The 22,743-nt window shown below is 48.4% G+C and overlaps 2 protein-coding genes across 2 annotated transcripts in view; one reads left to right on the top strand and one right to left on the bottom strand.

Moving 5' to 3' along the window:
- The window catches only part of LOC101333068 (serpin A3-8-like), a 147,836-nt gene that overhangs the window by 88,025 nt on the left and 37,068 nt on the right, over positions 1-22,743 (bottom strand).
- SERPINA3 (serpin family A member 3) lies at positions 223-6,811 on the top strand. Its single transcript, XM_033850669.2, is given in 6 exon segments — positions 223-874; positions 2,559-2,690; positions 2,693-2,831; positions 5,402-5,552; positions 6,613-6,723; positions 6,725-6,811. Coding segments are annotated over 6 exon segments (1,272 nt in total).

Genomic DNA, 22,743 nt, shown 5'->3' with positions numbered 1-22,743 from the left:
GTTTCTCCATTGGGGAAATTGGTAACAATTACAAGACTCGCTTCAAAGGGTGAGAGGGAGCCCAAAGGCTCCTCATGTATGTTGGGAGCCCAGGAGGGTGCCTAGAACTGGGAGGTCACAAAGCAGCAGAGGCAGAGAGAACAGAGACCACGTGGGGACACTGGGTGGTGGTTGGGACATCATCTGACACACCGAGACTTAAAGGAGCTTTGCTTTTCAGAGATGAGGGCAGAGGGAATGTCCCCCCTCCTGGCTCTGGGGCTCCTGGTGGCTGGGCTCTGCTCCAGTGTCCACTGCCTCCCAGGGGGCGGGCTTGACCTGGAGGATGTGACCCCAGAGGACCAACACAAAGGGGCGCCTGTGGACGACCACACTTTCGTCTCCAGCAACAGCGACTTCGCCTTCAGCCTCTACAAGCAGTTGGCTTTGAAGACCTCCAATGAGAATGTCATCTTCTCGCCCCTGAGCGTCTCCATGGCCTTGGCCTTCCTGTCCCTGGGGGCCCGCGGACCCACCCTGACGGAGACCCTGGAAGGCCTCAAGTTCAACCTCACAGAGACCCCCGAGACAGAAATCCACCAGGGCTTCCAGCACTTCCTGCTGACGCTCGGCCGACCCAGCGACCAGCTGCAGCTGAGCGTGGGCAACGCCATGTTCGTCCAGGAGCAGCTGAAGCTTCTGGACAAATTCAGGGAAGATGCCCGGGCACTGTGTGCCTCCGAGGCCTTCTCCACTGACTTCCGGGATTCCGACACTGCCAAGAAGCTCATCAATGACTATGTGAGGAATAAAACGCAGGGGAAAATCGTGGAGCTGTTCAAAAATGTTTCCCAGAGCACAGTGATGGTCCTGGTGAATTACGTCTACTTTAAAGGTGGGTGCCCTGTTTAATTCAGAAGGAAACACACTTCTGGTTTTGTGTCTTCAGGGCTATTTCTGTCCAGCCTCTGTCAACTGTGTCGTTCGGTAAAACATTACAGAGCAGGCTGCTCCTGGCTGAGGGGGGCTTGGGCTCCAAGGCTCTGCCTCGATCATAGGCTTTGTCTATTTCGGGGTTTTCTAAACCACAGCTGACTGTGCGGGACTTAAGAGCAGGGGAGCCACTAACCCTTTGTCTGAGCCAGAGGGAGACTTTTTATTCTGATTTAAACTTGCCCGGCTGCCAGAAGGAAGGAGTTTTCCTCTCAGCTCTCTCCAGGGTGGCCGGGAACTCCAGGTTCCTCCCTAATGAGATGCTTTCGGACACGCTCAGGAAGGCCTCAGCTGTGTACACTGTGGGCTGTGTCTGACCGGCTCCGTCTAAGGGGACTTAGTCTCTGGTGGTTGAGGTGAGGCTGGTGGCCGTCTTCACAGTGTGACAGCCTCTGAGCAGCCTGGCCAACACAAGGACCTTCAGTTGTGCTCTTTCATGACTATGAGGGTGGAACTGACAAGGCCATCATCTGAGGGAAGACTCAGAGGACAGCATCGAGCAAAGACTCTTTCCCAGATTCTAGCTGGCCCAGTGCCCAGTCCCATTGATAGAAACTCAAGATTGCAAACCTCAGCCTGGAAACTCATAAGGATCAGAGTGAAGGCAGATAGATTTCACACATAGAGCCAGCAGTGCAAATAGGGACACGGCATAGATAAAGACGGAAGGAACGATCATTGAGTCAGGGGGTGGTCACGTGCCTAGGAGACACTAGCTCTGGGGAGACAAGTCAGCCCTGTGCTGGGAGCTCCTGGCTGCAGCCGTGGCCAGTCCACCTGGGTCTGTGTTTTCCTCTGTAAATGAAGGCGTAGAATCCCATTTCTCTGGAAAACGAATCCAGGCCTGTCCCGCTATGTTTATTCTTTCAGTCTCCTGTGCTTTCCTCTCCTACAACCCTGCCCTGGTCTAGGACTTTCTCCTCCCAGATCTCCCCACCAGGGGCACCCCAGCCAGCCCTGCATTCCCTCTGCTCCTGCCTCTAACTCTGGGGACACAGGTAGGGCTGGAAACAAAGCAGGAAGCGGGGGTGGATACACACTCCATGCAGCCCCAGGGCCCTAATCTCCCCAAGAAGCCCCCATCACTGAATGCTCCATCCTCCTGCGGGGAGACCCCAGCCCTCTCCTCTGCTGACCCCGCCCTACCCTCCTGGTACCCATGTGGCTCCTGCTTCAGCCTGGCTCACAAGGCTGCGGGGACATGTGTCCTCCCTGCAAAGCCAGTGACTAGCCACTGGTCGCTAACACTGTTCCCTTTAAGGACCAGGAGCTCCCATTTCTCCCCAGTCCCAGCCTCACCCCATCTCTCCCTTGCCCTGTCTTGTTCCTGTTGGTTTCTCACGTAGCACAATTAACCAGGTTTGTTTCATGTCCCCCTTCCCAATCCAGACCTGTGGGCTCACCCCCGTCCCCAAGGGCCTACCCACCTGCCCAGGTATATGTGCAAACCTAGCAGGGCCATCCCTAGAGGCACGTGGGGGGCTGCTGGTGCGGGGAGGGTCTGCCCCACTCAGGGACCAGGGCAGAGGAGTGAGACGCCTGCAGCCCTTGCACCACAGACCCCTCACCTGTCCCTCCACCTCTAGCCCAGTGGAAGAAGCCCTTTGATCCCAGCCGTACTTATAAGTCAGAGTTCCACGTGAACAAGAACAGGACAGTGGAGGTGCCCATGATGACCACTGGGGGCCTGGAAACGCCTTACTTCCGGGACGAGGAGCTGCCTGCACCGCGCTGGAGCTCAGGTACACCAGCGACGACAGCGCGCCCTTCATCCTCCCTGACGAGGGCAAAATGCACGACCTGGAGGCCAAGCTGCTCCCACAGACGCTGAGGAGGTGGAGAGACTCCCTGCAGCCCAGGTGACTGTCCCCAGGACCCGGAGCTGTGGGCCCACCTGCCTTCTCGGCCCTTCCCCCTCTTCCAGGACTCCGGACCCGCAGCCCCCGGGCCTCAGTAATGTCCAGGGGCGGGGGCAGAGGTGGGAGGGCCCGTCCAGGGCTGACCTTGCCCTTGGCTGCCTGCGTGGCTCTGGGCCTGAGCTGTTCCTTCTCTAAGATGATGACATCAGAGGGGGCGGGGCTGAGGGTTCCTCTGACACTGACATGCGCTGAGTCCTGAGGATCCTCACACAACCCCCGACACTCATGCTGTTCTCTCCGTGGCTCCACCTCTTGCAGGTGGAGGGGGGCGGATGGGACTGGGATCAGTGGGGGCTCAGGTGAGACAGACGTGAGCATCAGCTTTGCACGGGCTAAACATTGATTCACTCATTTATTCATTCAACCATTCAGCGCTGATTGAATGAATGAATGAAGATCAAGCTACGTCTGAGGGACTAATTTAGACTCTGAGGGTAGGTCAGCGAATAAAGCAGTAAGTTCCCTGCCCTACGGGCACTTACTTTGCAGTTGGAGGAGACAGACAGGAAATAAATATAGTAAATTATTTGCTACTTTGAGAGGGGAGAAAGGGGGAGGTGGGGATAGTAAAGCACAGTAAAATCATGAAAAAAATGGGACCCGCAAGTAGCTTGTGATTGTAAGCAGGGTGGCCCTTAGGTGATGTTTGAGGTGAGGGATTGAGCGATGTGCATATGGTGGGGAAAAGCGTTCCTGGCTGAGGGAACAGCGGGTGCAAAACCTGTAAGACAGGAGGGAGCCTGGTGTGGTTGAGGGTTAGTGAGGCCAGAGCAGCAGAGCAGAGGGAGTAAGAGGGAAAGTTGGGAGAGGTCAGGACCCCAGGGGGGATTCAGGTCACTTGGAGCCTTGCAGACCCCTCGACACGCCCCCCTCTGAGGGAAATAGAGACTCATCACAAGGTTTTGGGCCAAAGAGTGAACGATCTGAGTCATGTTTTAAACGGATCACCCAGGTCGTCCAGTGGAGAACAGACAGCCGAGGACCAGCATGGAGGCAGGGAGGCCAGCCAGGTGCCCAGTGCACTCACCCAGGGGAGCTGTTGGGGATACACCAGGAGGAACCGGGAAGGGCGGAAGGGGTCGGTCGGGCTCTGGATAAACTGAGTGCAGACACAGGAGACCAATAACAAGGGGGACAGCAGAGGGAGAGGCACTTCTGGGCGCAGTGTCTGCTGCAGCGGAGATTGTGGGCAGCTATGCAGATCCTAGGGGTAACGGGTGTGGAAAGTACGTTATAAACCACAAGGAATGAGAGACCTGCCTAGACGTGACATTGAGACTGCAGTCCCTTCCCCAACCCCTGTCCAGGGGCCTGCACACCTTGGGGCTGCCTGACTCTCAGCCCCTCCTCACTGCAGATCCCAGGAGACTCCAGGACACAGGACCCACCCTCCCCCTGCACCTACTCCAGGATACAGGACCCACCCTCCCCCTGCATGTACTCCCTTCCCTACTCTTTCCTTCCTCCAGTACCAAGAGCTACCACAGGGCGGGGGCTCAGTGAATAGTTGTAAGTGGATAGAATATTCATCAGACATCTTTGATTTACAAGCACTGGGGGAACCAGCATCTACACATTCCTGGCCCATGGAGGGCGCTCACTAAGAATCTGTTGAATGAATGGATAAAGGGCGGGGGGAGGGAGGGAGGGAGGGAGGGAGGAAAGATGGCCTATGAGGAGGAATAGGTACCTCCCTGCTCCCAAGGGACTCAACGTTTAATGGGAGCCACAGCCTCCTCGTATTTGGCATCTGTAAGAGCTGACACCGTGACAAGAGTCTTAAGGGAAATAGAGACAGAGAGAGGAGGCATCTGTTGCTCCAAGAACATGCTGCCACCTCTGCTCAGAAGCAGATGCATCCCTGCCCTCAAGGAGCTCCCTGGGAAGACAAGATAGAGATGTTGGATTGGTTGATTCAGGTCCCCAAGGCCCTTGAATGCAACCCCCAGCCCTCCATGTCCCGCCCTAGCCCCTTCCCGGCCCCTCCCCTCCCCACTGCCCGCACTCAGGCTGCCTCTGTGCTGTGGGGCTCCCCTTCTTTCTTCCCTCTTTCCTGCAAGTGCATCCTCCTGCCTCCTGGACTCCTCTTCACCCAGTCACTCCGTCCCCTCTTCCGGGACTCAGGCTCCATGCCACCTCCTGCAGGAAGCCTTCCTGGTGCCCATGGAGCAGCCGCCCCAGCACAGTCTCCCAGAAGCTGTGGAATCCCTGTTGGAGGAGGGTGTTTCCCGTGCCCTACGGGCTTACAGGGAGAAGCAGGGCCAGATGCGGGCACCGCCACAGCCCCAGCCCTTGTGCACTGCCTAGCACGTTAGATACCTGCTGACATGATGGATAATTAACGAATTAAGGAGAGCTACCCCGAGGGGTCTAGAAACTGAGGAAAGGAGTCCTTATTCCAGGGAGAAGGGAGTAGCTGGAGCGGAAACCACAGAAGACCAAGCTGTGAGGTGGGAAAAGGCGGGCTCTGAGTCAAGCAGAAGTTCCAGTTTATTTTCCTCATTTCCTAGACGGATAGATGAACTCAACTTGCCAAGGTTTTCCATCTCCAGCGACTATAAGCTGAGAAACATAGTTTCCCAGCTGGGTATTAAGAAAGTCTTCAACCACGAGTCTGACCTGTCAGGAATCACAGAGGTCAACAAGCTGGGGCTTTCCGAGGTGAGTCTTTAAAACTTTGGACAATTCATCCTTCTTATAGGAGCTTGAATGGTGACAGACAGGTAGATGTTTGGCTAATTTTGAATTTTCAAATTCATTGAATTTCCTATAACTCACTCCTCCCCCCTGGGACTCCCTAAGCCCAGGAGAGCTGGGTCACAATCATGGTGGGGAGCTGTCCCCACTTTCCCTGAAATCTAATGTGACCCGGAAGTCTATCATTGGGAAAGATCTGAAATCAGCAGTGGACCCCATGCCAAGCTCTACTCTTCACTGCCTATAGAGTCAAATACTTAAAATCTCGTACCCCTCAGTTTTTTCATCTGTAAATGAGGGTGATAGCTCTTAGCCAGCGTGCAGAGTCTAGCAGAGCAGGTAAGAGGTCATAGGTACTAACAATGGCTACAGGGCCATCGTGATGGAAATACCCTAAGAGCACAAGACAAGAATACCAGAGGCCCTGGTACCGCAATCCTAGAAGCAGAGAAGTCAGAGTGAATGGGGGAGGCTGGGCAGCCCTGCGGTCTCCCCTGCACCCCACCTGCCAAAGGACCTGATAAAGGAGGCGTATGTGCCAAGGGGCCTGCGGGATCCAGGGATGGGAAGCCACATCCTACGCAAAGTAGCCGAGGGCTCAGGGACATTTCCACTGGGGCAGGAGATGAGCAAAAGCAGTGCCCACCCATCTGCTGCTTCGACAGGGAGGGACTGTGGACAGCGGACTGTGAGAAAATGTATTGCCTTGCCCCTCCCCCTATACCAGGGGGTGCTGTGGGGCAGCAGAGTCTCTGGACTCAGACAGAGAGGGATCCACATCAGGGAGCCCCTGCTCTTTGCCGCTCTGACCCTGGGCCCAGCACGCGCAGCCTCGCTTTGCACATCTGCGCATCATGACTGCAAACCAGCTGAGGGTTTGTTGCGAGGACAAACTTGAACAGGTCGACAGCACGGTGACAGACAGCATCAGGTGAATGAATGCCAGTCCCCTTAGTGGGGGTCAGGCAGCTGCTCACATCCTACTCCCCTGTGTCCAGTGGGTAATGCTCTGGGGTCTCCACAGGTGGTCCGCCAGGCCATGCTTGATGTGGGCGAGGAAGGCATGGAAGGAGCTGCTGCCCCTGGAATCAAGATGATGACTTCAACCTTACAAGCATTCGTTGCTAGTTTGTTTGGGCAGGCCCTTTCTGATTTCCGCAATTCACAAAGATACTCAGAGCATCATCTTTTTGGGGAAAGTCACCAAACCCAGTCAAGCCTAGGCCTCCCCTCTGAGTGGCGGGTCCCCTCGCTAAGTAGCTAGCAGCCCTGGTCCCTGGGAGCAGCCTGGCCCCTGTGCACCGAGGAGCCCCTTGCCTGGTCCCACCTGCTCACCCTTGGGAAGGTGACAGTGACTCTGCTGGGGGCTCCACATGCACAGGGAGTCTGTGCCTTGGTCAGTAAGAGGCTCCGAGCCCTACGAAAGCAATAAGCCACCTTCCTTGGACTGGACTCTTTCCTGTGTGTCTCCACGCTGATCTGCCTGACTCCATGCTCCCGCCACTGCCTGGGCCCCGAGGCCAAGCCCCCCGACCTCCCACACACGCTCAGCCCGCCCCAGACTCTGGGCCCCTCTGTCTCAGCCTCACCAGCCAGCCCAGGAGCAGGCTTTGTGCTTGTGAGCAAGCCCACTGGACCTCAGGCCCAGGGCTGGGAGGGGCCCCTGCTGCCCGATGCCCACTTCCGGGGGCTCTGGTCCCAGGACCATGTTCACTCTTCCATCCCCCAGGGCCCAGGATGTGCCCTCGTGCTGACATTGCAGGGGCTCCGACCCTCACCTCTTCTGGCACAGCCCCTGGACCCCTCACTCCTGCAGCTGAGCTGGGCCTCCCCCCAGGGTCTCCCCTGCTGCCCCCGAGCACCTCAACCTGGGAGACCAACTACTTCCAGGTTCCCAGACGAGCTACTCCACCACCTGACGAGTTCCACATATTCGCCTGACAGAGGATCCCCTCAGCAGCCAGAACGGGGGTATGGGAGCAAAAGGTCCATAAACACACACCTGCAAAAAAAGGAACCCACTTGGTTCTTCATGTCCCTGATGTGATCAGGGGCTGTGTCATCTCCAGGAAGGTCAGCTCCCGGCGTAAATGATGACGTCACCCACAACTGAACGGTTGAGATCTCTCTGCCAGGCAGCCTGCTCAGACCGCTACCTGGAATAACCCGTTTAGTCCTTGAAATGATCACGTGAGATACTTGCTGTTACTCATCCCATTTTACCGCTGAGGAAACTGAGGAACAGAGAGGCTCAGTCATTTCCCCCAAGGCCACACAGCTACTAATTATTGCCGGCAGGATGTTATCCCAACCTCCTGGATCAGAGAAACACTCTAAACCACAGAATGAATCTGCCCTCAACGATTTTCACAGCAGTGACCCTCGTGGGACTTAGGAACTGATGCGAAACATGGGTGATGAAACAAGGCTCTGGAGGCTGACAGAAGAGGATCGAACTCAGCCTGGGAAGTCGGCGAGCTATTCCTGGAGGACGTGCTTTTTGTGCTGCCATCAGAGGAAGAATAAAATGCGGTAGGTAAACAGAGAGGAGAATGTCCTTGGCAGGAGAGAGACATTTTCAAGAACCCGAAGGAAGCTGGGCAGACCTGGAGCAGGAAGCGGAGGGCCTGCAGAGGTGATGGGGCCATGATGGAGCCGCTGGACCACTGGGGGCCTGGCAGCCCAGTAAGGATGCTGGAAAGGTTCCATAGACCCCTGGGCAGCTTTAAAGGAATTTGAACAGAGGGTCTCTCCGAGCAGATTGGCATAGTAGAAAGATGACTCCAGCTGCTGTGTAGAGAAGCAATTCAGGGCCAGGACAGGGATGCAGGCTGGACATTAAAGGGGATGCTGCAGGAAATGGGGCCAAAGTGGGTCCAGCTGGAGCAGAAGAGCAGGGATGAGTGGAAGGCTGGGAGGAGAACCGATGTTTCTGTGAGTGGATGTAGGGAGATGGCAGTAAAAGGGGGCATCTGGGTTTGGCTCCTGGGTGACGACAGAGCATCCCCTGAGGAAGGACCCCCTGCAGGAGGAGCAGGAAGGGGACACATTTGGGTTCGGACCCCAGGTGCGTGGTTCCGTGGAATCAATGATAGACTCTGTGTGTGTGTGTGTACATGCATGAACATGTGTAAGAAGACAGGAAGTCACTGAAATGTTTCTCCTGAGTCCGATGGTTCCAGAGGCAGTACATTCTGAGAGCGTCTTTTTGTGTGAATTACTCCTCACCTGCTGGAACCCAGGTGCTCGTGGCTGTTCGCCCCTTTGCTGGGCCTGCCTAGCAGCGCCCTGGAGGAGGCTCAGGGCTGCATCCCTCCTGCCCTGGGTCCAGGTGTGCAAGGAGCTGGTGCCTCAGCCCAGGGCTCATCCTCATCTGGGTCTGGATGTTACTGGAGAAAGGCTGAGCCCTCCTCTGAGGGGGCACCTGGGTTCCAGATCTTTGAGCCTCGGGCTTAGTGTCCCTCTTCTCCTTCCCATGGAACCAAGAGGTCACCTACCTCCTGGTCGCCTACTGTTGGCTTTGATGGGCCTTCCGATACTGACCACCTGCAATGACTCCCTGGTTCCTGTGTCACCCATTCCCTCCATCACTAACCAGAAAGGAATCCAGGGCTGAAAAGGCACCAACACAAGAAAAGACATGTCTTCAGTCTCTGTCATTCCGCCAACATCTAAAGCCCTCCACGTGCAGGCACTGGGCTGGCGCTGGACATTCTGGGTAGAGAAGGTCGAACTGGAATTTGCCTCCATAGAGCCCACAGCCTGATGGGAAGGAGACGGTGAATGTGGATGCGGCAGCCACTCTGATGGGCACACACAGATAGCTGGTGAGTTCAGGGATCGAGCCCAGGCTGGGGAAGTTGAGTTTGGCCTCCTGGAAGCACTGTCTTCAAATGCTGTCCTGTACAGAGAAGACAGATACGAGGAGGAGACTTGCTGTCAGGAAAGAAGAGAGAGTGTGCTGTGTTCCTGGAGCAGAAGAAGATCCTATGGTCTTGATCACAGAGTCTGGGGGAAATTTGGGTACCTCCTGAACTCAGGGGACCAACAGAGACAAGACCATGTCTTGTAAAGCATGTCAATAATTTTCTTTCTTTTCCAGCTTTATTGAGATGTAATGGACCTGTAACATTGTGTAAGTTTATTGTGTACAAAGCAGTGACTTCATACACTTATATCTTATGAATAAGGTCACTTAATACTTCCATCTCCCTACATAATTATCATTTTTGTGTGTGGTAAGTATATTTAAGAGCTACTCTTTCAGCAACTTTCAAGCATAAATACAATATTGTTAACTGTGGTTACCGTGCTGTACACTAGATTCCAAAATTTACTCAGCTTCCAACTGGAAGTTTCTACCCTTTGACTAACATCTCCTCATTTCACCACTCCTCAGCTTTTTGCAACCAACATTCTACTCTCTGCTTCTATGAGTTTGTTTCTTTTATTTCATATATAAGTGATATCCTACAGTATTTGTCTCTTTCTGTCTGACTTATTTTACCTGGCGTAATGCTGTCAAGTTCCACCCATGATGTAGCAAATGTCAAGATTTCCTTCTTTCTTATGACTGAATAATGCTCATATATATCTATATCTAAGTCTCTATCTCTATCTATCTATGCATGCATGCATGCATCTATCCATCCATCTATGTACCATTTCCTTTATCCATTCACACTTAAACAGATACTTAGGTTGTTTCCATAACTTGGTTATTGTGAATAATACTGAAATCAACATGGGAACGCAGATATCTTTTTGAGGTAGTGATGTCATTTCCTCTGGATATATATCCAGAAGTAGAAGTTCTGGATCATTGTGGAAAATCTATTTTTAATTTTTTGATGAATCTCTGCAATGTTTTCTATGGTGGCTCTTCTGGTTTATATCCCACTAACAGTATACAAGTGTTCCCATTTCTCCACAGCCTGGACAACACTTGTTAATCTGTTTTCTTTTTCATTATAGCCATTCTAACAGGTGTGAAGTGACACTTCATTGTGGTTTTGATTTGTATTTTCCTGATGATTAGTGATGTTGAACCTCTCTTCATGTACCTGTTGCCCTTTTGTACGTCTTCTGTAGAAAAATGTCTGTTCAGGTCTGCCCTTTTAAAAATCAGATTATTTACTTTATTGTTATTAAGTTTTGTGGATTCATTATATATTTTGGATGTTAACTCCTTATCAGATAGATGATAAGGAGTTAATATCCAAAATAAACAACCTAACTTTACACCTAAGGAACTAGAAAAAGGACACACTAAGCCAAAGCTCACAGAAAGGAGAAAACAAAGAGCAGAAAAAAATGAAACAGAGACCAGAAAAACAACAGAAAAGATCAATGAAACTAAGAGCTGCTTCTTTGAAAAGATGAACAAAATTGACGAAACTTTAGCTAGTCTAAGGAAAAAAAGAGAGCAGACTTAAATAAATGAAATCAGAAATGAAAGACAGACTTTACAACTGATACTACAGAAATACAAAGGATTATAAGAGACTAGTATAAACAAGTATATGCCAACATTTTGGATAACCTAGAAGAAATGGATACATTCCTAGAAACATACAATCTACCAAGACTGAATGATGAAGAAGTAGAAAATCTGAATTGATCAATATAATTAAGGAAATTGAAGCAACGATCAAAAATCTCCCAACAAAGCGAAGCCCAGGACCAGATGGTTTCAGTAACAAATTCTACCAAATATTTAAAGAAGAATTAACACCAGTCCTTCTCAAACTCTTCCAAAAAGCTCACTCTTGCTGCCACTGGGAGTGTGCACAGGAAGCTGGCCGTGGGGTAGGAGTGGGGCATGCAGAGCACTGCGGGTACCTTGTGGACAAGCTGGGGGGATTCGTGGGTAAGGCTTACCAGTGGCTTGTGGCCATCCTGATGGAGTCTGTGACACAGTTTGTAGGCTACACAACCCTGTGATATGTTCCAAGCCCTGGTTGATGTTATTCCAACCCCTCACTGCTCCCAGGTGGTACAGCTCAGGAATCAGTACTCTGGATGCCACAAGAGAGAAATGGGCTTCTTTGGCAGCATTCCACAGGGGTGGGGAAGGTAGGCAATCACTCACATGCTCTTACTTTCCCCAGTGGGAGAAACCACGGGCTGAGAAGGGCCCTCTGGGCATCAAGCTGTGCTGTCTTGGGAGAGCGGTGACGGATAAGTCAAACTGTTCCTCTTACTCTCTCGGGTATATCCAAACTTAGAATTTGTTTCTGTCCCAGGGTGAACCGGAACTTCTCCACTAGACTCACGGACATTCACAAGGCTCTCTTGTCTGTGGGTAATATTCTAAGTCAGTGTTCTCCAGGGGATCCCAGACCACAGTCAAGAGGGACTGAAGCCAGTTGACAGGTCACTTCAGGGTCCACAGCTGGGACTGAGGTCTGAATGAATGTTACCTGACACACAGGAGGGCAAGATTCCTCCCAGGTCCCTTGTGTATGGCGCTGGATCCCACAGCCTGATGGATGCCAAATTATTGTTGTTGCAGGCTGGGGGTACAATCAGGGGATGTTTATTTGGTCGTCTTATTGGCATCACCCACCATGATGTTAGATTATTCAAAGAGGTGGGTAACGGTGAAATATTACAAACAGGTAATGTATTGATGAGATTACCCTTTGGAAAGATCACCCTGGCTGAGGAGGGGAAGATGGATGGGGGGGGGGGGTAGGGTGTGGGTTGGATAAGAAGAGGAGAAACAGAAAGACCAGCTTTTCTAGTCTGAGCCAAGGAATTGGGAAGATGGGTAGAGAAAAGGAGACAAATTGGAGAAATGTTAACATATATAATCGACAGGAATTAGTGCTTGGTTGTGAAGAGGACAGGAAGAAATCAAAGATGACCCCCAGGTTGCTGGGCTGGAGGCTTGGGAAACTGGAATTCCCACATTGTCCTGTGAGTTAAGGATTACAAAATGAATAACATTTTTTGCAGTAAGATGATAAGCTTTGATTTGGACATGTGAAGTTTAAGATGACTGTAGGTTGTATATGAAGAGAAGTCCAATACATCATGGGCTCTGTAGATCTGAAGTTCAGTAGGAAAAATTTTTTTTAACATCTTTATTGGAGTATAATTGTTTTACAATGGTGTGTTAGTTTCTGCTGTATAACAAAGTGAATCAGCTATACATATACATATATCCCCATATCTCCTCCCTCTTGCGTCTCCCTCCCACCCTCCCTATCCCACCCCTCTAGGTGGACACAAAGCACCAAGCTGATATCCCTCTGCTATGCATCTTCTTCCCACTAGCTATCTATTTGACATTTGGTAGCGAACATATGTCCATGTCACTCTCTCACTTCGTCCCAGCTTACCCTTCCCCCTCCTCATGTCCTCAAGTCCATTCTCTATGTCTGCGTCTTTATCCCTGTCCTGCCCCTAGGTTCTTCAGAAGCATTTTTTTTTTTTTAGATTCCATATATATGTGTTAGCATATGGTATTTTTCTCTTCCTGACTTACTTCACTCTGTATGACAGACTCTAGGTCCATCCACCTCACTACAAATAAGTCAATTCTGCTTCCTTTTATGGCTGAGTAATATTCCATTGTATATATGTGCCACAACTTCTTTATCCATTCATCTGTCGATGGACACTTAGGTTGCTTCCATGTCCTGGCTACTGTAAATAGAGCTGCAATGAACATCGTGGTACATGACTTTTTGAATTATGGTTTTCTCAGGGTATATGCCCAGTAGTGGGGTTGCTGGGTCATATGGTAGGTTTTTTTTTTAGTTTTTTAAGGAACCTCGATACTGTTCTCCATAGTGGCTGTATCAATTTACATTCCCACCAACAGTGCAAGTGGGTTCCCTTTCATCCACATCCTCTCCAGCATTTAATGTTTGTAGATTCTCTGATGATGGCCATTCTGACCAGTGTGAGGTGATACCTCATTGTAGTTTTGATTTGCATTTTCTAATGATTAGTGATGTTGAGCATCCTTTCACGTGTTTGTTGGCAATCCGTATATCTTCTTTGGAGAAATGTCTATTTAGGTCTTCTGCCCATTTCTGGATTGGGTTGTTTGTTTTGTTGGTATTGGGCTGCATGAGCTGCTTGTATATTTTGGAGATTAATCCTTTGTCAGTTGCTTCATTTGCAAATATTTTCTCCCATTCTGAGGGTTGCCTTTTCATTTTGTTTATTGTTTCCTTTGCTGTGTAAAAGCTTTTAAGTTTCCTTAGGTCCCATTAGTTTATTTTTGTTTTTATTTCCATTTCTCCAGGAGGTGGGTCAAAAAAGATCTTGCTGTGATTTATGTCATAGAGTGTTCTGCCTATGTTTTCCTCTAAGAGTTTGATAGTGTCTGGCCTTACATTTAGGTCTTTAATTCATTTTGAGTTTATTTTTGTGGATGGTTTTAGGGAGTGTTCTAATTTCATTCTTTTACATGTGGCTGTCCTGTATTCCCAGCCCCACTTACTGAAGAGGCTGTCTTTTCTCCATTGTACATTCTTGCCGCCTTTATCAAAGAAAAGGTGACCATATGTGCGTGGATTTCTCTCTGGGTTTTCTATCCTGTTCCATTGATCTATATTTCTGTTTTTGTGCCAGTACCACACTGTCTCGATTACTGTAGCTTTGTAGTATAGTCTGAAGTCAGGGAGCCTGATACCTCCAGCTACGTTTTTCTTTCTCAACATTGTTTGGTTATTCAGGGTCTTTTGTGTTTCCATACAAATTGTGAAATTTCGTGTTCTAGTTCTGTGAAGAATGCCATTGGTAGTTTGATAGGGATTGCATTGAATCTGTAGATTGCTTTGGGTAGTATAGTCATTTTCACAATGTTTGTTCTTCCAATCCAATAACATGGTATATCTCTCTATCTGTTTGTATCATCTTTAATTTCTTTCATCAGTGTCTTATAGTTTTCTGCATACAGGTCTTTTGTCTCCTTAGGAAGGTTTATGCCTAGGTATTTTATTCTTTCTGTTGCAATGGTACATGGGAGTGTTTCATTAATTTCTCTTTCATATTTTTCATCAGTAGTGTATAGGAATGCAAGAGATTTCTGTGCATTAATTTTGTATCCTGATACACTAACAAATTCACTGATTAGCTCTAGAAATTTTCTGGTAGCATCTTTAGGATTCTCTATGTATAGTATCATGTCATCTGCAAACAGTGATAGTTTTACTTCTTCTTTTCCAATTTGGATTCCTTTTATTTCTTTTCTTCTCTGATTGCTGTGGCTAAAACTTCCAAAACTATGTTGGAAAATAGTAGTGAGAGTAGGCAACCTTGTCTTGTTCCTGATCTTAGTGGAAATGATTTCAGTTTTTCACCATTGACAACAATGTTGACTGTGGGTTTGTCCTATATGGCCTTTATTATGTTGAGGTCAGTTCCCTCTATGCCTACTTTCTGGAGAGTTTTTATGATAAATCAGTGTTGAATTTTGTCAAAAGCTTTCTCTGCATCTATTGAGATGATCATATGGTTTTTCTCCTTCAGTTTGTTAATATGGTTTATCACATTGATTAATTTGCATATATTGAAGAATCCTTGCATTCCTGGGGTAAACCCCACTTGATCATGGTGTTTGATCATTTTAATGTGCTGTTGGATTCTGTTTGCTAGTATTTTGTTGAGGATTTTTGCATCTATGTTCATCAGTGATATTGGCCTGTAGTTTTCTATTTTGTGACATCTTTGTCTGGTCTTAGAATCAGAGTGATGGTGGTCTTGTAGAATGAGTTTGGGAGTGTTCCTCCTTCTGCTATATTTTGGAAGAGTTTGAGAAGGATAGGTGTTAGCTCTTCTTTAAATGTTTGATAGAATTCGCCTGTGAATCTATCTGGTCCTGGACTTTTGTTTGTTGGAAGATTTTTAATCAAAGTTTCAATTTCAGTGCTTGTGATTGGTCTGTTTATGTATTCTATTTCTTCCTGGTTCAGTCTTGGAAGGTTATACCTTTCTAAGAATTTGTCCATTTCTTCCAGGTTGTCCATTTTATTGGCATGTAGTTGCTTGTTGTAATCTCTCATGATCCTTTGTATTTCTGGAGTGTCAGTTGTTACATCTCCTTTTTCATTTCTAATTCTATTAATTTGTGTCTTGTCCCTTTTTTTCTTGATGATTCTGGCTAATGGTTTATCAATTTTGTTTATCTTCTCAAAGAACCAGCTTTTAGTTTTATTGATCTTTGCTATCGTTTCCTTCTTTTCTTTTTCATTTATTTCTGATCTGATCTTTATGTTTTCTTTCCTTCTGCTAATTTTGGGATTCTTTTGTTCTTCTTTCTCTAATTTCTTTAGGTGTAAGGTTAGGTTGTTTATTTGAGATGTTTCTTGTTTCTTGAGGTAGGACTGTATTACTATAAACTTCCCTCTTAGAACAGCTATTGCTGCATCCTATAGGTTTGGGGTCGTCATGTTTTCATTGTAATTTGTATTTAGATATTTTTTGATTTCCTCTTTGATTTCTTCAGTGATATCTTGGTTATTTAATAGTGTATTGTTTAGCCTCCATGTGTTTCTGTTTTTACAGATTTTTCCCTGTAATTGATATCTAGTCTCATAGCATTGTGGTCGCAAATGTTACTTGATATGATTTCAGTTTTCTTAAATTTACCAAGGCTTGATTTATGACCCAAGATATCATCTATCCTGGAGAATATTCCATAAGCACTTGAGAAGAAAGTGTATTCTTTCGTTTTTGGATGTAATGACCTAAAAATAGCAACCAAGTCCATGTTGCTTCATGTATCATTTAAAGCTGTATTTCCTTATTTATTTTCATTTTTGATGATCTGTCCATTGGTGAAAGTGGGATGTTAAAGTCCCGTATTACGTTTGTGTTACTGTTGATTTCCCTTTTATGGCTGTTAGCAGTTGCTTTATGTGTTGAGGTGTTCCTGTGTTGGGTTCATAAATATTTACAATTGTTATATTTTCTTCTTGGATTGATCCCTTGATCATTATGTAGTGTCTGTCTTTGCCTCTTGTAATAGTCTTTATTTTAAAGTCTATTTTGTCTGATATGAGAATTGCTACTCCAGCTTTCTTTTGATTTCCATTTGCATGGAATATCTTTTACCATCCCCTCATTTTCCATCTGTATGTGCCCTAGGTCTGAAGTGGGTGTCTTGTAGGCAGCATATATATGGCTCTTGTTTCTGTATCCATTCAGTCAGTCTATGTCTTTTGGTTGGAGCATTTAATCCATTTACATTTAAGGTAATTATCGGTATGTATGTTCCTATTACCATTTTCTTAATTGTTTTGGGTTTGTTATTGTAGGTCTTTTCCTTCTCTTGTGTTTCCTGCCTAGAGAAGTTCCTTTAGCATTTGTTGTAAAGATGGTTTGGTGGTGTTGAATTCTCTTAACTTTTGCTTGCCTGTAAAGGTTTTAACTTCTCTGTCAAATCTGAATGAGATCCTTGCTGGGCAGACTAATCTTGGTTGTAGGTTTTTCCCTTCCATCACTTTAAATATTTCCTGTCATTCCCTTCTGGCTTGCAGAGTTTCTGCTGAACGATCAACTGTTAACCTTATGGGAGTTCCCTTGTATGTTATTTTTTGTTTTTCCTTTGCTGCTTTTAATATTTTTTCTTTGAATTTAATTTTTGATAGCTTGATTAATATGTGTCTTGGCATGTTTCCCCTTGGATTTATCCTGTATGGGACTCTCTGTGCTTCCTGGACTTGATTGACTATTTCCTTTCCCATATTAGGGAAGTTTTCAACTATAATCACTTCAAATATTTTCTCAGTCCCTTTTTTTTTTTCTCTCTCTTCTTCTTCTTGGACTCCTATAATTCAAATGTTGGTCTGTTTAATGTTGTCCTAGAGGTCTCTGAGACTGTCCTCAATTCTTTTCATTCTTTTTTCTTTATTATGCCCTGTGGTAGTTATTTTCACTATTTTATCTTCCTGGTCACTTATCCGTTCTTCTGCCTCAGTTATTCTGCTTTTGTCTCCTCCTAACGAATTTTTAATTTCATTTATTGTGTTGTCATCATTGTTTGTTTGCTGTTTTGTTCTTCTGGGTCCTTGTTAAACCTTTCTTGTATTTTCTCCATTCTCTTTCCAAGAGTTTGGATCATCTTTACTACCATTACTCTTAATTCTCTTTCAGGTAGACTGCCTACTTCCTCTTCATTTGTTTGTTCTGGTGGGTTTTTACCTTGCTCCTTCATCTGTTGTGTATTTCTCTGTCTTCTCATTTTGCATATCTTACTGTGTTTGGAGTCTCCTTTTAGCAGGCTGCAGGTTTGTTGTTCCCATTGTTTTTGATGTCTGCCCCCCAGTGGGTAAGGCCGTTCAGTGGGTTGTGTAGGCTTCCTGGTGGAGGGGACTGGTGCCTGTGTGCTGGTGGATGAGGCTGGATCTTGCTTTTCTGGTGGGCTGGACTTCATCCGGTGGTGTGTTTTGAAGCGTCTGTGACCTTATTATTAATTTAGGCAGCATCTCTGCTAATGGGTGGGGTTGTGTTCCTGTCTTGCTAGTTGTTTGGCGTAGGGTGTCCAGCACTGTAGCTTGCTGGTCATTGAGTAGAGCTGGATCTTAGCATTGAGATGGAGATCTCTGGGAGAGCTTTCACGTTTTGGTATTTCGTGGGGCAGGGAGGTCTCTGGTGGACCAATATCCTGAACTCGGGTCTCCCACCTCAGAGGCTCAGGCCTGACACCCAGCTGGAGCACCAAGACCCCATCAGCCACATGGCTCAGAAGAAAAGTGAGAGAAAATAAATAAATAAATAAAATAAAATAAAGTTATTAAAATAAAAATTATTATTATAAATTAAAAAAATATAATAAAAAATTTTAAAATAGAAAGAAAGGAGAGAACAACCAAACCAAAAAACAAATCCACCAATGATAACAAGTGCTAAAAACTATACAAAAATAAATAAATAAATAAGGACAGAAAGAACCCTAGGACAAATGGTAAAAGCAAAGCTATACAGACAGAATCACACAAAGAAGGATACACATACACACTCACAAAAAGAGAAAAAGGGTAAAAATATATATACATTGAAAAAAAAGGAAGAGAGCAACCAAATCAATAAACAAATCTATCAATGATAATAAGCTCTAAATACTAAACTAAGATAAACGTAAACCCAGAAACAGATTAGATGCAGAAAGCAAACCCCAAGTCTACAGCTGCTCCCAATGTCCACCACCTCAACTTGGGATGATTCGTTGTCTGTTCAGCCATTCCACAGATGCAGGTACATCAAGTTGATTGTGGAGAGTTGATCCACTGCTCCTGAGGTCGCTGGGAGAAATTTCCTTTTCTCTTCTTTGTTCGCACAGCTCCTGGGGTTCAGCTTTGGATTTGGCCCCGCCTGTGCGTGTAGGTCGCCGGAGGGCGTCTGTTCTTTGCTCAGACAGGACGGGGTTAAAGGAGCCGCTGATTCGGAGGCTCTGGATCACTCAGGCCGGGGGAAGGGAGGGTCACGGAGTGCGGGTCGGGCCTGCGGCGGCAGAGGCCGGCATGACGTTGCCAGCCTGAGGTGCACTGTGCGTTCTCCCGGGGAAGTTGTCCCTGGATCCAGGGACCCTGGCAGTGGCGGGCTGCACAGGCTCTGGGAGGGGAGGTGTGGATAGTGACCTGTGCTCGCACACAGGTTTCTTGGTGGCGGCAGCAGCAGCCTTAGCGTCCCATACCCGTCTCTGGGGTCCGCGCTGATAGCTGTGGCTCGCGCCCGTCTCTGGAGTTCGTTTAGACGGTGCTCTGAATCCCCTCTCCTCATGCACCCGGAAGCAATGGTCTCCTGTCTCTTCGGCAGGTACAGACGTTTTCCCGGACTCCCTCCCGGCTAGCTGTGGTGCACTAACCCCCTGCAGGCTGTGTTCACGCCGCCAACCCCAGTCCTCTCCCTGGGATCCTACCGAAGGCCGAAGCCCGAGCCTCAGCTCCCAGCCCCGCCCGCCCCGGCGGGTGAGCAGACAAGCCTCTCGGGCTGGTGACTGCCGGTCAGCACCGATGCCCTGTGCAGGAATCTCTCCACTTTGCCCTCCGCACCCCTGTTGCTGCGCTCTCCTCCGCAGCTCCGAAGCTTCCTCCCTGCCACTCCTCGTCTCTGCCAGTGAAGGGGCTTCTAGTGTGTGGAAACCTTTCCTCCTTCACAGCTCCCTCCCAGAGGTGCAGGTCCCATCCCTATTCTTTTGTCTCTGTTTTTTCTTTTGTCCTACCCAGGTACATGGGGAGTTTCTTGCCTTTTGGGAAGTCTGAGGTCTTCTGCCAGCGTTCAGTAGGTGTTCTGTAGCAGTTGTTCCACATGTGGATGTATTTTTGATGTATGTGTGGAGAGGAAGGTGATCTCCACGTCTTACTCCTCTGCCATCTTGAAGGTCCCCCGCTCAGTAGGAAAATTTGAGCTGGAGAGGTGGATTTCATTGTGCATCGGTGGTTGAGTGAGACCATGAGGTGAGACAGGTATCTTAGACATCACGGATGGTGCTCAGAGCCTGGAGCCAAACTTAGCCAAAATCCAACATGTGAGGGAATTCGAGGACCACAAGAAGCCCTCTGAAGAGACAGCAAAGCAGCAGGAAGAGGAAAGGTGTGGTCTTTTGACGGCCAAAGGAAGATGTGGTCACAGCATGGGACAAGGCTAGGCAGGCAAGGAGAAGGATGAAGCGTGGCCCTTGGGGATGGTCCACCAGTGATCCATTGGTGTCCTTGTCCTGGGGTCCTTGGTGAAAGCAGGAACTGGTGGTGGGGTGGGCAGATGAAGGGTCAGTTAGGGGAGTCCACCACGTCAGCCTTGCTCCATAGCAATTTGACATCAGAGGCAGGAAACTGGAGAAAGGAGACCTTGAGAATCAATTAGGACAAAGTGAGGATTTTCATTCCAGTTTTTAAAAAATGAGAGAGTTGAGCATGTTCAAATAATAAAAGTCACAAAGAAAAAGAAGTTGAAGATAACAGATAGAAGAAATTAATCAGAGATGGCGAGATGGGGATGGAAGGGATGCTGAGCACGAGAGGGGGAGCCCTTTGACCAGAAGCGTGGCACATAGTCCACCCTAGAGAGAGGACAAGAGGATGAGAGCGTGGCTCTAAGCATGTGGTCAAAAGGTGAGGGAGCTTGTCTCAAATGACTCCTATTTTCCCTGTGCTGCAGAGAGATGTTATCTACTGAATCCATCTTGGGGAAGCAAAAGGATCGGAAGTCTAGGAGAGGGGAGACAAGAAGACATTGGGAAACCTCAAAGTTCTAGCAGGCATGAGTGGGGTCCCTAGGGGACTGGAGAACAGGTCACTGACCTGTGTAGGGGTGTGGTTTCCAGGTATCTCCACAGTCCAGACATAGACAAAAAGAGGGCAGACTGCTGGATGATATGGTAGTCAAAGATCCCCCCCAGGTACAGGGATGGAGGAAACATGCGTGGCCAGCAGAAAGGAAAAATGATTCTATTGAAAATAATGACCCGGGAGTCGTTCAAATGATGGGATTTTTATGTTTCAGGCTGAGGAAATCAGGAGTGATGACAGGAGAGGCTGATGGGGAAAGATAGAGGTATCTGGAAACAAGATGGTACCTCGAGTTTGAATAGGCTAGCGTACCTTGAGTTTGAGCACACAGGGTGATTCGTATATTGCTGTATTTCCTCCTGCCATGCAGTTATCCATGGTGACTTTGGAGTCAGCAGGCTTCAGCAGGCTTGGCTTGACACTTAATGTTAACACAGCTTTGGCCAAATTACCTGACATTGGGGCTTCCCTGGTGGCGCAGTGGTTGAGAGTCCGCCTGCCGATGCAGGGGATGCGGGTTCGTGCCCCAGTCTGGGAAGATCCCACATGCCGCGGAGCGGCTGGGCCCATGAGCCACGGCCGCTGAGCCTGCGCATCTGGAACCTGTGCTCCGCAGCGGGAGAGGCCACAACAGTGAGAGGCCTGTGTACCGCAAAAAAAAAAAAAAAAAAAATTATCTGACATTGTTAACTACCTCAGCACTTAAACGACCAGAGAGCATCTTCTCTAAAAGACCATTAGTTACAACTACTATAATACCACTATAACCATATGTCAAAGGCTGGGTTCCACAGCCCCACCGCACTGCCCACCCTCCGGGCCACACCAGACACCTGCTCTGATATCTAAGTGTGTGAACTTCTACTGGCCCCATGGTGCTGCACGAGGGCTGGGGTTGAGACGGCTGAGGAAGCACACGGAAGCAGTTGCCACCATGGGTATCAAGATTCACTCCTCTGCAAGGAGGACTTAATCGACCATTGTGCATTTCAACAGCCCCATTCATTGCCCAGACGCCCAGAGCATCCTCTTTCTGGGCAGAGTTGTCAATCCTAATAAGCAATGAAAGTGAAATCACAATTTGCAAAGAAAACTGTACCAGGACTCGCAAAACAGATATGCCATACCCAACAGGTACTCTCTAAGTCCAGAATTTATTAACAGCCGCTTGTTCAGACCCATATGTCCCAAGATAAGCCCACAGCAAGCTGTTTTAAGAGTGACGCTGCACAGACTCACGGGCTATAAAGATAAGAGCCTTGGCTTCGAGGACTTCCGGGAAGATGGCAGAAGAGTAAGACGCGGAGATCACCTTCCTCTCCACAGATACACCAGAAATACATCTACGCGTGGAACAACTCCTACAGAACACCTACTGAACGCTGGCAGAAGACCTCAGACCTCCCAAAAGGCAAGGAACCCCCCACGTACCTGGTTAGGGCAAAAGAAAAAACTAAACAGAGACAAAAGGATAGGGACGGGTCCTGCATCAGCGGGAGAGAGCTGTGAAGGAGGAAAAGTGTCCACACACTAGGAAGCCCCTTCGCGGGTGGAGACTTCGGGAGGCGGAGTGGGGGAGCTTGGGAGCCGCGGAGGAGAGCACAGCAACAGGGGTGCGGAGGGCAAAGCGGACAGACTCCAGCGCAGAGGATCGGGCCGACCGGCACTCACCAGCCGAGAGGCTTGTCTGCTCGCCCGCCGGGGCGGGCGGGACTGGGAGCTGAGGCTCCGGCTTTTGTCGGAGCGCCGGGAGAGGACTGAGGTTGGCGGCGTGAACACAGCCTGCAGGGCGTTGGTGCGCCGCGGCTGGCCGGGAGAAAGTCCGGGGAGGGGTCTGGACCTGACGAAGAGGCAAGAGACTTTTACATCCCTCTTTGTTTCCTGGTGCACGAGGAGAGGGGATTAAG

Source organism: Tursiops truncatus, chromosome 2, assembly GCF_011762595.2.
Source record: "Tursiops truncatus isolate mTurTru1 chromosome 2, mTurTru1.mat.Y, whole genome shotgun sequence".
NCBI classification, from domain to species: Eukaryota; Metazoa; Chordata; class Mammalia; order Artiodactyla; family Delphinidae; genus Tursiops; species Tursiops truncatus.
The sequence above is the reverse complement of the archived record's forward strand: the minus strand, read 5'-3'. Positions and strand labels throughout refer to the sequence as shown.